This window comes from Neopsephotus bourkii, unplaced genomic scaffold (assembly GCF_033783945.1).
Source record: "Neopsephotus bourkii isolate Nb327-2 ecotype Australia unplaced genomic scaffold, CSIRO-AGI_Nbou_v1 NB_196, whole genome shotgun sequence".
Lineage (NCBI taxonomy): Eukaryota > Metazoa > Chordata > Aves > Psittaciformes > Psittacidae > Neopsephotus > Neopsephotus bourkii.
In genome coordinates this window covers 12,847,305-12,864,847 of record NW_026900709.1, presented here as the reverse complement: position 1 = coordinate 12,864,847, position 17,543 = coordinate 12,847,305, and the positions used below count along the sequence as shown (strand labels likewise).

The 17,543-nt window shown below is 35.5% G+C and overlaps 1 protein-coding gene across 1 annotated transcript in view; it reads right to left on the bottom strand.

Annotated features, from left to right (window-relative positions):
* Positions 1-17,543, bottom strand: part of TLK1 (tousled like kinase 1) — a 70,120-nt gene that overhangs the window by 19,627 nt on the left and 32,950 nt on the right. The window contains exons 4-11 of the mRNA XM_061342488.1: positions 14,249-14,324; positions 11,641-11,687; positions 11,194-11,280; positions 9,997-10,086; positions 9,091-9,183; positions 7,843-7,953; positions 6,024-6,160; positions 4,583-4,771 (exon numbers count right to left, since the gene is read on the bottom strand). Of these exons, the coding sequence (XP_061198472.1) occupies positions 4,583-4,771; positions 6,024-6,160; positions 7,843-7,953; positions 9,091-9,183; positions 9,997-10,086; positions 11,194-11,280; positions 11,641-11,687; positions 14,249-14,324 (830 nt within the window). The remainder of the gene's footprint in view (positions 1-4,582; positions 4,772-6,023; positions 6,161-7,842; positions 7,954-9,090; positions 9,184-9,996; positions 10,087-11,193; positions 11,281-11,640; positions 11,688-14,248; positions 14,325-17,543) is intronic.

The window sequence follows — 17,543 nt, the reverse complement described above, 5'->3', positions numbered from 1 at the left end:
AACACTGTGCATGCTGTCTGTTTTCTGGCCAAAGGCCACCACCCCACTGCACAGGATGAACACATCCAACCTAGAGACTGCTTACCATCAGCACATCGATTCACACCTGCACTTTCCTACACCTTTTGCAGAATAGTGGCAAGCTGGAGGCACCTTCTGAGAACACAAGTCACCTATAAGACCATCCTTTCCCACAGAAGGAGTTGTTCCTCCATCACCTGAGACACACAGGTCTCGGATGTAGAGGAAGAAAGGTTGAAGAACACAGGTGTGGGACACTGACCAGGAACAGGCTACTACCAATGAACCTAGTGAACTTCAGCTGGATAGCCAGGCTTGAGGCTAACCTGAGGAGCACCAGGAAAGAAAGGCAGCTGTGAGTAGGCTGCATGAATTAATCTGGTAACAATCTGGTCCTGACCCGTGATCTTTTCTGCTCAAAATCACAGTGCAATAAATGCTGTATTTTAACTGCTTACAGTCAAACAAGCTATCATACACATGCAATGGATTCCTAAAATTCACCAAAAAGCACTAGACACACACTGTGCATGTAGTATAATTTTCCAGTGACATGTAGGGCCACAGTGTGGCACCTCCACTTGTCACTGAAAGGCCAGCTTTCCTGGCATGAAACACTTTTTTTTTTTTTAATTAGCAAAAATAGGCCTTTCAGTTGTTTAACAATGTTAAAGCCAAACTACAAAGGCCTTGACATATTATGCATGGGTAGACATAACCAATCTTCTCTGCACTTCTTCTTCACATGTTCAGACAAAACTTCTCTTCATCAGGGACTGTAGCAACAGGAAAAGGCAGAAGGGGTTTAAACAGAGGAAGTTCAGGTTAGATATAAGGAAGAAGTTCTTTACTGTGAAGGTGATGAGGCACTGGAACAGGCTGCCCAAAGAACTGATAAATGCTGCATCCCTGCAAGTGCTCAAAGGCCAGCTGGACAGAGTCTTGAGCAACACAGTCTAGTGTGAGGTGTCATGGCAGGGGGGTTGGAACTAGATGATCTTAAGGTCCTTTCCAACCCAAACCATTCTATGATTCTATGATCAAAACACTCCTACTACAGGGCACAGACAAAACAAAACAAAACAAACAACCCAACAAAACAAGCCTTCAGCTCCTTGGTTTTCATGACGATCAAGCCTGGCACATTTACAACCATCTCTACTCCCTCCTTTTTCCAGTTGAAAAATCATCATGGATACATAAGCACAGCCATGCACCCAACCAACCATACACACATCCAGTGTAAGTTTTTTGCTACAATCTCTGAAGTGCCCCTTTCTTGGCCTCTTGGTACCAGCTTATTCTCACTCAACTTCCTCGAATTTCTGCAAGGACAGGCTGACACTGACCAAGACAAAGCCTTCCATGAGGTCTTTTCACCCATTGTTTCCATGTTTGCCTTAGAAAGAGACTGCCTCAGGAAAGGAGCTCTTTGCTTGTCCTGTAAAGCCCAGACACATTGTTGGCACTTCAGCCTGAAAAAGTTTCTGAAAATATTTTTATTTGTTCCATACAGAACAGAATGCTCCCTCTAAATGATGCATTTGTTCAGCTACAGTAACAAACTCTGCCAGCTCCCTCTGCTCCCCTATTCCAAATTGCATGCAGGGACAAGGAAAGGATGCATGCAGACTGCAACAGAAACTGGGAAGTAGATGTGACTGTGAAGTGAATATGAGTGACATGGCTGAAGCTGCACAGAAAGGACTATACCCACCTAAACTAAATAAAACATTGCTCCTAGAAATAATTGTCTAGTGAAATAAGAGCTGCTTCCAAAAAGCAAGGACTAGCATTATAATCTCTCAAGTCTCCAAAGAATTTGGAATAGAGTTCTCAAAGAGATTTTTCCAGGGCTAAGGCAGTCACCCCTACTTCAAATAAATGTGTAGGTCTGGGGTTTTTGTTTTATTTTGTGGGGCTTTTGTTTGGTTTTTTTTGGCAGGGTGTTGTTTGTTTGTTTGTTTCTTTAAATGTATTTCAATTTATTTCTTACTGACTCTGCTCAGTAGAAAAGAGATCTCTCAAAACCAAAACTACTTTTTAGTTTTGGTTTGGGCCACAAAAATGGAAAGAATGATGGAAAACCAGGACAATGTTTAGACTCATCTGTTGCATGTTATTTAAACACCAAACCCACCATTCACTCATAGGACGCGGGCAGATGACCACTTTTATACTAATAACTTCAGTGCAAATATTTTGCTTTTAAATTCCTACCAGAGACCATAATATATTCAGCAAAACTACAACAATGCTCTTATTAAGAATGCCTCAGGCAACACCTTCAATCCATTTCACCTGTTTTCAGAAAAGGCTTCAATAATACTGCTTCTTACAAAGCTACAGATCATTTTGTCTTGTCAATACCTGCAGCTGGAGGCATTTTCTAAGACAAACAACGCAGTAGCAGAGACACTTGTTGCTAACAACTGCTAGCAAGTTGTTTGTTTATTTCAAAAAGATCTGCCTAATCACTTGCATATATGTTGTACTAATTTACTGCTGGTTTAGTTCATCAATCTCAAGCAGCTCTGCATTTCCCCATGCTTTATATAAACAGAACCTTTCCCATTTGGCTCTACTAATTAAGATGATTACTTTCAAAGTAACACAGAACAGTGATAAGCACAATGTAATAGGGGGGATGACAAATTTACTCTAAAATGGAAGTGCACAATTATTGTTTTATGAAAATACACGAGTCATCACATAATACTACACAAAACTGTAATGAACCCTAAATACAAACATTTAAAAAACCCTTCCAAGTAAAGGCCTAAGAGCATGATGCAGCTAAACGATTCTGTGATCTCTGCCACATCAGAGACCTTCTCAAAGATCTCAAACAAAATTTATAAGCTTATCACTTAGGCAATCTCTATCTAGATTATATAATTCTCAAATTAGGAAGCTTAAAGGCATACCAGCTTTGATTCAGTAACAGCTTACATTTATGCTAGCATTAGATACAAAAGGGCAATTCTGATAGTTCTCACAGGAGCTCCATAAAGAGGAAGCATTGAAATGTGCCACTTAACACGGAACTGGTTAAGCCAAATTTTTTAGTCATTTGGAAATTATTTAAAACTGCTCAACACCAGAAAATATTCAGAGGTCTATTATCAGGAATTAATCTTGTCCTACTTAACAAATAGAACATGTCTTCTGTATTTTTTCCCCAAATGCTTATTTTGTCATCTCCCAAAGCAGCAATGAGATTACGGAAATTTAACATGAATGAAGACATAGCCAAAGGCTGGCAAATTAAAAGTTCTGTAATTTTTCAGGTCTTTCCACTACTTACATGTTACCTTTAATAAGAGGTACTGCATTCAAACAGAAAGGTATTTTTAACATGACAGTAATCTTCACCATACTATTCAGAAGTACTAATGTAGGCACTAAGTACTACTAAAGAAACAATTTGAGTGATGACTCTTCAGCTCTCTACCACAATACACAAGTAACACTAATCCAGATTTGCTTACATTGCCAGCCTTACTACAGTATTTTAATGATATTTTTGTCACAGCCAATTTCACAATGAGAACTTTAAGAATGATGCATTATGCAAAACATATGCAGCTGTCCTCAAACTGACTGTTCAAATGTATTTATTTTTCAGATCTAACCAGAGTAATTTATTTACCCGCCATCCCCAGAGGTATAAATTACTACCTCCACAAGTAAAAGGTGACAGATGACTGTGTTCAACACATGTAGCCTACTTCTGCAAAGTAACACAGATTAATTTGTCAGTCTTTTTAACCCTAGTTATTTACTTTTTATTTAAGCTGACTAGGAACAGACACGCTATCAGCTGCAGCCTCTTAGCATCACGGACAATAACTAGTATCTCCAAGCAGCAACTTCTTAAAATACTCAAATTAAATGTCAAGAACACATCTGTCTGTGCCTTGAATTATGCCATTTCTGTCTGCAGGAAGAAAATATCACTTGAAAAAATGGAATATTCTTTGATAGCTCTCAATTTTTATGTTTAAATGGCAAAAAAAAAAATCAACATTGTCAATATGTGAGATGGAATCAGTAACTTCTGACAGTTGCTCTCAAGATCTAGCATTCAGAAGGGAAAAGAAAGTTCTTTTCCATTTGTTTGTAGACACATGTCTTCAAACACTGAAGGCTGAAAAAAGCTTTCCTTGTCAGCTGAAGTCTCTTATATGAAAAATGAAACGATCTCTAACTAAAGGAGAGGCTCCTAAACCAATGTGGATCAAAGAAAGTTCAATAGGTATCAATGATGCTGCAAGAGTAGGAAACCATACAATAAGGACTCTTCCAGGTCTGGAAAACAGAAGAAACACTGCATAAACACAGAACGGGCCTTTCTCTGATGACTTTACCAAAAATAAATTGGGTGATTGTACGACATCTTCATAGGCAGTGGTGCAAATTTCCCTAACATCAGCAAGTCCTCAGTGAGAATATAGCTGCTGAATATACTGAGTGTCTTTTTATGCTCTTATTTGAATAGAACTCACACAGACAATATCTGAGAATTTATGTAAAAGACTGATTGAAATGTTAAACTTACAGCTGTGGTAAATTGGGTCTAACAAAGGGATCGTTTTCTGCCCCATTCACAGCTTTATTTTTCCTCTGCTTGGGTTCAGAATTGGCAGATGGTGCCTGAGAATTATTTGTAGTTGGAGGCTTTCGCTTGGCCAGGAGCTTTCGTTGCCTTTCAATGTCTTCCCTTTGTTGATTCACCCATTCTTGCTGCCTGTAAACCCCAAAAAAAGCTTTATTAAAGTTTCATCATTTTGCACTTTTTAAAGAACTACCTTTGTAACTGATAAACCATAAAGAAATTTATAGAACATTTACTGCACATGTGAAAATATTTCCAAGGAAAACGAACATCAATGCTCTTCATGTGGTGGAAAAATTTTGCTAAAGTTTTGGAACAATTTACTTTTGAAATGTGTTGTTGGGTTTTTTTGTTGTTGTTGGGGGTTATTTTGTTTTTAAGTGTTACACATGATTTCTGTATTAGAAAAAACAAAAGTATGTGAGCTGGTAGATACCTCCTTTTATGCCACCAAAAGAAATGTAACAGAGCATACTTGATGTTTAGGACAAATACTTAATTTTATCTGATCAATCCCAAATAAATCATCATCTTGGTTGTATGGTAAATAATTACAGCTCTTATGCAAAACAGGTATACAGATAGTTTTTAAGACTCTTAAAAACAACAAAAAACAATGCCCTAGGCAATCATATAATGGTAAGACTATGCAATGCCCTTCAAAAACTAAAATCTTGGTGTCTTACTTTTATATTTTTATATATGTATCTATATATGCACACATATCTACATACATCTCCAAAAACTGAATCAGACTTGTTACTGAAGAACACCTTTTGAGGCCTTGCTAAATTATTTCACCATAATCCCAATGTTCTCCTAGAGCCCTTTTCCTTGGCCCCATCTCTGCTGAAATGCCTGTTGCAGCAGCTCTTTTCCAGGTGGCTGCTCTTCCCCATCCACTTGCACTAGACCATAGCTGAGGCTGCCAGATTTGTCACTCTTCCTTCACGGCACTGAGGAGCAGGATGCCTGAAAAAGCTGCCAGAGTGACGGATTCACAGGCAACACCTATGTGACCAGTGAGAACTTCACAGACCTCATATGCCCCAATGATCACCAGTGATACACAGTCAGCCGCTGAAAAACCACCAATTTACTTTTATAGCTTTTTCTACCAGCTCAGCAGAATAATCCTGTGCTGCGCATTTAGTACACTCATGCTTTTCTAAGGATAGTTAAAAACTGAGTGAAACAAAGCTGTCTTTCAAGGGAACCCAGCTTAGTACTCCCTAGTTCTGCACTGTATTCTCAGTCTGCAAAAGGCAAAGCAAAATATAACATATGAAAAGCCGCTCCAATCCTAGAACCTTAGTAATAAAAAAAAATCCACTAGAGGGAACTAACAATTAGTGAGAATCTTAAGAACATAGCATGGACTAACTTCACAAGATTTTGAAATGCAAAGCCATCTGTCCACTGTTCAGTAAATGAAGCACCATGACGAACTGTTGTAAAATGCCCCAGGCGTAATCTGTCTTGCATGCTCTTCTCTCTGCTTGCCAGCTTTTCCTGTGTGCTCTAAGAAAACAACAAAAAGAAAATTCATATGTGGTAATATAAAGTGTTCAAAAAGTCAGTAAAACACTTTTCCCCCCTCAAGCAAGTTTCTAAGGGTGGGATAAAAGGAGAGTAGATAAAAATACCTTTTATTACTTTATTTAATTTATTCTCATTTCTTTAGAACGTCTAAAGTTGGCAGTTGTCAGAACTGGTACCAATGGCGATTTGTGCACAAAAAAAAATAATCTGAGTTTGACTCAGTTTTTCTATAAAGTTCACTGTTCTTTATAATTAACAAAATATTTTACTTGTAAGTACAGCAAAACAGCTAGAGCATCAGCATTGTACATTAAAATTATGTCTGTACATGTCTATTATACTAACTGAGCCTGATCAGGTATCAGAACGACTGCACTTACTACACTTAACCTGGAAAGCCCCTTGACAGAGCATCTATGTTACCACCTGTACCAAACTGAGTGAGTTCAGGAGCCTCTATGGAGAAATGAACTGCAGATAGACTTAACCTGCAGTAACAGAAGCAAATGCTCTTTTCAGAACCAGTCAATACTACCACAAGCATCCTTGGGATGTAATAAATAACTCGGTCTGACTAGTCTGCTTTAGCACAAGAAGAGGGAGCACTGCTGATGGGCAGAAGCTTCTTTTAACTGTTACAAACACTTGCTTCTTTGTAAATGTCTATGGCCCAAAATTACACACACACACAAAAAGGAAGGAAAATGTGAGAAGAAATTGAAGTGAGTGCGGATCTTTGTGCAAACAGATTTCTAGACTGAAAAGGACACCTGTATGACCTTTCATGAAATATGGCCTATTTTGATACCCCCAGTTAAAAGCTGCTCACCTACCATCATGCTGATCAGATCTGATGCTTCTTATCCCTGCATTCCCCTCATACTGGAACTTAAAAAGGACTGCAATAATTTATTTATGGCCTGCTAGTAAGGAAATCCCCCCCGTTCTTCCAGCAGACCAGTTTGTGGCCTTGTATTGACAGCAGTACCTAGCAGTTAAGTGTTAGGGAAGAGACCTGGCTGCTTGCATTAAACTTTTTTGTATCCTAATTTTAATAAATTGATTTTTCTTTCACTTTTTGTTATTTTTTATTTTATTTTCAAGAACAGGGAGTACATTCTAAGAAATTGGTGCTGGCTTAAATATAACTGGCATTCGACTTGGAATAAACATTTATTTCACAGGAGTATGAATGTAAATGGTCAACTTCATTCCCTTGTTTCCATTAATTCAGAGCTAGCATAGCATTTAATCATTGTACGTGAAAAATTATCTCAGCCACTTATGTGTCTCTCAAAGAGATTTTATCTGCCTCTTCTCTACAACAAATTATACTCAGAATTTTTTTCATCCACTGTAATCTTATTCTGACAGGTTGTCCAGATAATTTGCCACATGCTAAATTCTTACATTTTTTGCTTTCTTAGATCTGGATTACTTGGGGGAAACCCTCCTTCGATTAAAAGAGGCACATTTTCCACAACCTGAAAAGGCTCAATATTTTATTCTGCCTATTTAGGCTTTTAAAAACACTTATTGCCAGATAGAGAACGTGCACATGAAGTTTCAGAATCAGAGACTAATGTGAAGAAGAGAAAATGAAGGAATTATAATGGAGTGCTTCAGTTTTTAAGCAAAGATTTTAAAAGCAGTAAACTTACCTTTTCAATAAGAAGCTTCTTGCTCATTGAAATACATTTGTTTAATCTTTCTTTATACTTTTCAAGTAGTTTTTGTTGTTCATCTATTTGTCTTCTAAGATCACAGTTAGCCTAACAAATACATACAAAATACAAAAAGATGTATGGAAAAACTGTTTTTTTAAAATGAGCTGTAATAGAAAATAAACATATTTCTCTTCACATGACTGAAGGAACATGCATAAACATAATACATAAAATCAATATATATGCAAAAATCTCATTTCACGGATCTATCCCAACTTGTAGAAGGATGCCTCGCTTCCTTTTTTATTTCCTTTACATTGAACTGCAGTCTCTATCACGGAGCATTCAACATATAGATAATATGCAAAAGCATTGTACTGATCACATTTCTAGTCCTCCACTGTTAAATTGAAAGTTTAATTTTAGCTCTGGATCCTTTACATACGACTGCTGAAATCACGTGAAATCCTAACTTTTAAAAAGGAAACAAGAAGTTCACAATGATGAAAGTTTCAATTATCTGAGTAGGAAGTTTAACAAGTTCCCTACATTCCAATTATATTTAAATTATTACCTTAAAAAGCACAGCAATATTATTTTGTTTAAAACTACTGATTTTTTTTTTTAAGGTTAGGCTTGTCTATCCCATACTGTTGAACATGTGCTAGCAAAGCCTACATGAACAGATTAATACGTGTGTACTTGTTTACCCATTAGCACTAAATAGACTACAAGTTGTGAATATTGTTTTTTATTCCATATTTCTGTGTATCACCTCTCTAACGCTTCTTTCAAGAGCACAAGCACTGGGTTTTTTTTTTCTGTCCCACTGATAACTGCTATTGACAATTAGGACAAAAAAAAAACACCACCTGTTTTGTGAAATTGTATTATGAACTTAAGGAATTAATCAACTGCCTACAAAACAGCAGCAGTTTTCTCTGTACCTTCAGAAAGTCTGCAAAAGTATTTAATCATTAACAAGCTGTAGCACAGAAGCATTAAAAAAAAAAAAAAACCAAACCAAAAATTTCATTTTACAGACTTCTTGGGATTTTTGGGGAAAAAAACCACAACCAAAACCAAACCCCAATCCAAAATTAAAAACTCATTTCACATTTTAATTTAGGTAACTCAAGGGTAATTTTTAAATCCAAGGTTATTCAAACATTTAAAACATTTGCCTCAGATTGACTGTTTGTTGTTCTGAATAAATATCTTTACCTCATGTCTAGCACTTACCCTGAGTAAGTCATCTATACGACCTTCTTTCTTTTCCAAGTCTTGATTTTTATTACTTTCTAGTGCAGCTAATTTCAGCATTGTGAGATCAGTCTAAAAAGAACATTTTGAAATATTTATCCTTTCCTTTAACAATTACAGCATTACTTTTCTCATGTTTGTTATGCAGAGAAATAAACTGTTTTAAAACATTTAACAAGACCAGCACATCTTATTTTCATAGATGGCTCTTAATCAAAACTGGTTTCCCTCTTCATGAGTATGATTGTGAACTGTCATGACAAACCACTAACAGTGTTAAAAGATTTCAGCGCTAATGGAAAAGTTATTGTTCAAAAAAGAGCATATAAAACAGGGCACAAATGTAAATGTCAGCTAATTGCTTTAAATTCTACTTGGTCAACATGTGAAGTAGACTTTTCTGACTTGTGAAAGATAGACCAGATCATGTCATAAATGACAGGATAAAACAGCTGCTTTTGGCTTTTAAAACTCATGACAGAACTATATCTTGATCATTCTGATCAGCAACTCATTTTTCTTCTTCAATGTCATATTTTAAATGCAATATGACAACAGCAGCTGTCACTTCAAATACTGCCTGAAAGAGCAGCCTCTACTTCTGAGATCACACAACGCTTGAGTAAAAGCCTACCAATGACATGGTCATCTAACTACTCGTGGAGTGCAATGCTAGCAGCAGAGCAAGTGCAGAATACAAAACTAATCAGAGAGATTTAAATTATGAGCTGCTGAACTTAACAGAGAAATGCTTTGGTGGACTGTAAAAAGCAAAGCTTTTGAAAGCCTTTAAGAGTTCAGAAGAAGTTGACAAAGAAATGTATCTATGAGGTTTTTTTCCACAGTCTGAAGTGATACAGGACAGATCTACTCAAAAATAGTTACCTGAGTAATTTTAAAAGATAATTGCTTTGGTTGTGTGATAGGGTGGTCCCCAAAAGCTAATGAAGTAGGAGAAGGACTATTCTGTCGAACCTGGAATACATGAAAACAAAGTATTTTAGATACAATTGTAATAATCATGAACACAGCCTTGTTTACAACTCGTGGCAGGAAAATCAGATAGAATACAGAAATAAGGTATCCTTATTAAAGAAAATACTACTTGGAGTACTGCACTGAGAGCTATCACTATGATGTAATACATCACTTGTAGTTGAGAAAGGATGCAATATATTCTCTGAGAAAACCAAGGATTGCCACTTTTGGAAAACAGATTGAAAGATTTAAGACAATACAAGACTGACATAAGGTGATGTCAGACTTACACAGACTTATTTTTCTGATTCTAAGCTTTCACAACTCAAAAATAATGTGACTTATTTTTGGAGTGGTTATTTTCCATGGGAGAACCAGAAAGGAGAAGCTAGTGTTGATCAGGACACAAAACCTGTTAATGAAACTTTCCAAAATCCACCAGTTTGTGTGAACAAGACCATCTTCAAGCCAAATTCTACATTCTGTATTACACTCCATACTGCTAGCAAGAATAGGACGATGCCTTAAGCTGAAAGTATGTGACACAAATGCTGAGGTCTACCAGCAGAGAAAACAAATCTCTTCTGTAACCGGCAGAATCTGTTTGGCAATCTAGAATCACATGTGGATATGCATAACACTGCAACTGTACATATGAAGAATAAAACAATTAATTAGCATGAAAAGCAAAGAGAAGTTTAAAAGGATACAGACAAATCAGGTGCCAATTACTAAAAAACTTACAATTTATCAAGAACTGAGCTTTTAAAGTCCCAAGTTAGGGGCCTAGTTTCTTCGTAAGTAACAAAAATCCTCCTCTTTGCATGAAGTTTCTAAATAGGTGTCATTAGAGCATTTTAACATTTATTCAACATTTTATATAATTACTCTGAATTTTAAAATGTTTTAGAAAAAAAGTCTTAGCATTAACAGAAAATTTAAGTTTTAATATTTAATTTGATTCTTTTTTTTCCCATTGAAATAATGAACATCTTCCCAGGATTCCTTACTTTCAAAACTCTTCTTTTGGATATAATTTTTTTCAATTATGCTACTTTTAGACTATGAAAGTTTCTCCAGCAGTTAAGAAATTCACAAACTTACAGAAGAAGGAGCGGAATGTGAATTCTGAGGAGATCGGATTGCAGGAGGTACACCTCGCACTGGACTAGAGCCGTTTCCACCTTGGTACTGCAGAGAAGGTGGAGCCCTCCAATTAGTCAATCTTATTATCAAAATACATTAAACATCTACTGAATGATACAGCTCATGTGTACACAAGATTTGTAAATCAGATTGTACTACTTTTAGTAGTGTAGTATCTGGCTATTTGAAGAAAAGCGTGAAAGAAAATGTTTTTTGTATTTTAGCTCAGGTTTCACCAAGAGACAGTGCATCTCTAATGTTTAATACTCGCAAACATACATAAAGAAAAGAAACCATTCTCTCAAGAGGCTTCTCCATTACAAACAAAAATCCTTTCAACATAAAGAAGTGCTAAAAGTACATTTTAAAGCTCAAGTAAGTTTTACAAACACACAAAAGCCTTACCTCAAAATAGTCGCTAATCTTGTGACCACGTCCCCCAATATTCTTTCCTGAAAAAAAAATGATAAATCAATGCATGTTAGAATTGATTAAATAAATTATGATAGATCTGTCTTACATTTTTACCTATATAGTAATTATAGCAAGTCTTACCACTTGTTAATTGGTTTTCTTTGATGTGCTACTATTTGATCTCCTTATGTAGATAATTAAGGGATTTGCCACAACAAAGATATTTGCATATTCCATTCATTGAGAAATCAGAAATTAAGTCACACTTCAATTCCTAAACCAGATTAGCACAGATTCAACAGTAAGCTTAGACCTCTTCTACGTAACAGGAAACTCATCTCTCATCCTACAGATCAAACCTTTAGCTTCAAGTCCTTCCCCTTTTTAAGCACTACCTCAAAGTTCATTAACTTCCAAAATACCAAATTATCCAAGTTTACTAACATTATATGATCCAGGTGAGTCCCTGTGCCCAAATGTGCAGCCCAAGTGCCAGTAACAGTGAGGGCATGGAGTATGACAAGTATTTACATTCCCCCCAACCTGATCATGAATTGATTAACTCTCAGGGTTAACTAGGGAGATAAATAGAGCAGAATGAGAGAGTAGAATTTCTTTTCTTTTAATCAGTATTGAGACTTGAGGAGCATCAATGTGAATGAATCTTTTTTCAATGTGAGGACCTGACCTATATGAGGCATTACAGGGACTGCACCAGTGTTTTTACCCACAGTGGCATAAATGCTTTCATCTATTTGGCCCTAAGATGACTGATAAATCTTAAGGCTGTATTTGTCTCTTGTATAGGTCAGACTACTTGTTAGGATATACAGACTACTGTTCAAAGCTTTTTCCTTTATAAAAAAAATTGTTTTGATGAATTAAATCATCAGACATAGGTCCAAAAAAGTAATTTTGGACTGTTTAGTAAAGATTTCAAAACACTTCTGTAGTTTCAGCTCTGAAGAATTCTTTCTAGTCAAGTATGCTGGCACTGCTGCTAACTTTGGGTCACTAAGAAATATCACAATGAAATGGAAATATATGGCAGCCCATTTTGTGTGCAGCCCATTTTGTGCCCAATTGTTAGGTAAACAATTCAAACACCTAGAACAGCACACACCTGACTTCTCCAGTAGTTGCTCAGTAAGTGTTCATATTGATGCTACTGCCCTTTAGCCAGTTCTTTACCTACCCTGTAATTCTGCACTTCTGTCTTCACAATTAATCCTTGTGTATCACTTTATCAAATTAAATTTTGCTTTCACACAGATAAATGAAGACAAGACTGCATTCCATTTTAGTACAGAAAAATCTATTCTATATCATGTTACAGAACTCCATACTGAAGAAATATATAAAAATATTTTGGCACAGCCAATTATGAATAGATTTACACCGATTTTATCCCACTTCCCAATTACCGCTGCGTTGTAAATGATTCTTTTCGGCAACATTTATGGCTTATTTTGCATATCACAAAGTCAAAATCCTAGGTATGCAATATAAAAGAGAGAGATCTCTTGAAAATAAGAACAATAGTGGTATTTGCTGTGCTTTCACTGTACTGTATGTACCACACTCCAATACGCTGCAGTTTCCTAGGCTAGCTCCTTGAGAATACTGCTATGCAGATTATTCCATTTCACTGGGGCTGACAGTAAAATAGCAATTATAAGACATTATAATAATGTTGTCTATGACAAAAAGTTCCTAAAATTTCTATCATCTCTAATTTCAACTTTCATTGGTAGCAGGAATGATAAGCTTCTAGAACAATGGAAGTAGGAAATTTCATTCAAGTTGTTCAAACAAAGCAGGTCTCTGAAGCAACACTTACAAAGAAATTAATTTTAGTCAAACTACATAATTCTTCTACTAATAGCATGTTGCATCATGAAGACTTCCAGATATGAAGCTCATTGATACATATCTGAAGTGACATTTCCTAGCTGTTAAAAACCAAAAAAAGCTAATACAGATGTTATCAAAACTATTTCCTCTCCTCTTTTGATGATTTTTTCTTTTGAGGTTAAATTTACACCATTCCTTACCCAAAAGTCATATTAAGAAAGGACTGACAAAAACTATGCTTTGTAAATACGAAATCAGAAATAAATCTCATCCTGATTTCCCCAACCCTTTAGACAACTACCCTATCCATCGAAAAAAAAGAGTAAGATTAGATTTTTAAATATAGTTGAAAAACAAGCAATCAGTTATTATAATCCACAATTCCCTTTCCCCCTTACCTCACCTACTGAAAAGAAATACAAACCACAAAGGTATTTTGGATGAGAAGAGCAGCTACAGTTCTTAAAAGGAGTACTGAGTTGTATCATAGCTGCAGGTTGCATGCATATTAGTGCACAATTCCTACAGGTGATCATCAGCCGAGTTCAGGTTTTACTTGCCCATGCCTTCCAGTGACAAATGAGGGCAGAGGGGAGAGGATACGTAATATAACTTCCAAAAAACCAGTACCTTTCTTATGCAAGCAAAAATACAGATCTTTTAAGGTTAAGAGTGAAAACTTCATGCATTATAACTTGACTAAATATATGTAGTAACTATTTAATTAATTCAGATTTTAGTTTACCTTGGCTGCTTTCACTCTGAGTGTCTGCTTTTCTTTTTCTTCCTCTGGAAGGTTCTGACTGTTTCTTCTCTGGAGTCTACAAGCAACAAAAAGAACATGATCCAACAGTAGCTCCATCTATTTATTTTCTTGCTATATTATGGTGAAATAAATGTAAATCCTCATTCATAAAACATGATTTTATAATTCAGTAGGGATGTAATTTCAGATTATAGTTGAAGCAGATAATAATGATCCTTGGTCAATCAGATAAATACAAGCTAGAAAAGATTCTTAAGTGAGAAATCATTCTTAAATAACTTCCGAGAGGCAATTCTACATATTAATTGTTACGCAATTATACCTTTTCATCCATTCTGGGGTTTATGAACACCCAATTTGGTTTCACCATGGCTACACTTTACCAATATCTTCGTATCTTTGTTTCTGGGTGTTTTAAAGCTCAATACTTAGGGAAACAAGCTGAATCACGATAGTGGTGTTTTCTACGCTTTGTCATGCTGTAAAAACAAAGTCCTAGTGCTTCGATAGGAAGCCAATAACATTAAGCATTTTCAGAAGTGCAGGAATCATGTCCAAACTAAAATAAACTGCAGATTTCTAGAATCTGTTTAGGATAAAAAAAAAAAAAAAAGAGCAATTTCTCAAAATCTGAGTATCCACTTGGAAAGTATTGCCCACCCCCTTATATTTGTATCTCAAGAAGGTAAAAAAAAAAAAAAGCATCAGTGGTAAGTGAAAAAAGCCAGACCTGTTAAATTTTTAATCCAGAAATATTATATATAATTGCCTAGAAACTACAGTCAGCATGTATAACACAGATAACAAGAAAGGGCTGTGATCAGAAGCATCTCTAAATTATATTTGCTCTCCCTTGATCTGAGGATTCAAACCATTTAGTCTCCCCAGTGTAAGTTAAATAGTACAAGCTGCCTTGGTTCAAGGAAAAGATACTGCAGCTGTGTGTGTATGCAGCCTCTAAGCAGCCTCATAACAGAAACTGGTGAAAGCACAGAAGCCATTACATGTGCCCTATTCTACAATCAAGAAATCAATGATCCCTAATACTTCTGACTAAATTTGAAATCAGTGATAAGATGCTTAACTTCTTTATGATATCATTTTATTATTCCACTGTATTTGTTACTTTGTACTCCAAGTACCCTTCCTCAACACCGCAGATGATACCAAAATTCAAATTTCAACCCATCCCTAACAGCATTTCAAGTTATGTTTCAGTTTCTAAATCTTCACGTGGATACTTTCAAATATAATTTTACCACTAATATACTAAAATATTTATTTTGGCAAAGAAGTACTTTAAGTTACCAGTGATCCATAGAAAATTATCAGTCTATAAAAGAACAGTCAGGACAGAAAGGTCTTTCTTATTTATATAATATTTTTTTTTTTAGAAGTTTTACCTCTGTGGATAGCTTCATAAAAATACCTTAGGAAGTTTCACAATTGTAGCTGTTGCACTTCAGGCTACAACTGAAATTCAAATTAAATACATTTTATCTTAAATAACCTCTTTGAACCAAAATCTGCATCTTTTATAGTTTGCTTTTTACATTAGCAAACTGTACAACACAGACTTCTGGAAACGACCTTATCCTCAGACTGTATAATTCTAAAAGCAGAAAGCATAGCTTAGAAATATTACTGTAATTACTTGCAATTACTGCCAGGTAAACAGGTGACATTAAGCTATCTTTCCACAAAAATAAATTGAAACTATTTAATCTAACATTTTCATGGTATTTTGTTTTCCAGCTTTCAATTCTGCAGTTATCATTCTAATGTAGTAAGTTTTGCCTACTATGCCAAGCAAAAAAACTGTTTAAAAGCCAATTAATGACTAAACATTTAAGATTTCCCTGACCAAAAATAGTTTTGAACTGCAGTGACTGAAGTCTTGTATTGAAAAAAAGATATCTAAAAAGGTTAACAGTTTTAAAACTGAAGCTCAAGTAACTCATAAGCGTCTATTTCCTTAAGCTGTTCTGATTTCTTTCAGTGTTTAATTTAACCTTCCAAACTAAAAAGTATTGGCACACTAATCAGGTTAGTAATGAGGTTATCCAACAAGGTCACGTTCACCTTTTCCAATTACAAAATTCACATGGTAATGTACAGCTTACATCACTAGAATATGTTCTCCAAAATCTCTTCTAATGAATGAAATCATATGAATTACAAGATATTGAAGACTAATGGGGCTGAAGAGTATCCTGAAAAATGAAGACTGAAGCTGCTTTCAGTTACTTCAGAAGGATTTACATATAACCAAGATTTAGGTTAAAACAGCACTACTTCACAAGCAAGACAACTAGCTTCGAAGTTATCCAAAATCAGATTGCAAAGCTATGTTAGTTACTCACACCTTGGCCCACTACCACAGCCTCACAGATCATGGTCTTGATCCTAGTTTACCTTTCAATTTTAGTGTGCTTCCTGAGTCCTCTCTTCACATTTACAGTTTTAAATCTTGGCTTTCCACATTCTCTTTTATAAAATAAAAATTTCTAAGAACCAATTCTCAGATAGTTAATCCTCTTTAAAAAAAAAACCACCTAAGATGAGTATTTTTATGTATTTGACGTATAGTTACATATTTGCCACCATTATTGTAGAACTGGTAACAACATAAGTCAGGAATTTAATTTTGTGGAGGAAAAAAGAAATTAACGTGTAATAAAAGACACTGTTTTTCCTCTTAAAACTTAAGTCTCCAGTATGACTGTTATTATTTTGTTGTTAGTATTTTTCGTATACATAATGAATGAGCTGACAGTTTTCCACAATTATTTTGTTATAAATCCTACCTCCCCCCAGCTTCACAACTACAGCAAATAAATACAGCAGCACTGTTTTCCTCTGCAATGCAGTATAAATTCCAGTTAGATCAAACCTGTAGTTACTTCTGAAATGACATTTATGAGTGTTTTGTATTATTGGGAACCACAGCAACTAAACAGCAAGTACTAGAGAGCAGAGTGAAACATTTATATAACTAATCAAACTGGACAAACCAAGCCACAGATAAAGCTGTCCTCCTTTACATAATTTATTATCTATGGAGAACAGAAAATACTAGTTATAAATAAAATAGTGTATTTGTAACCAAAGCAGGGAAGAGTAATCTACTTAATGAGGGATAGTGGGGAGGGCCAAAATATCAAAAGCCTACTAGAAACACTTGTTCACAACCCAAGGAAGCCAATTTAGGATTTATCTTAACTACAGATAGCTAATATACACTCAAATTAAGACCTATGTACCACATCAATAA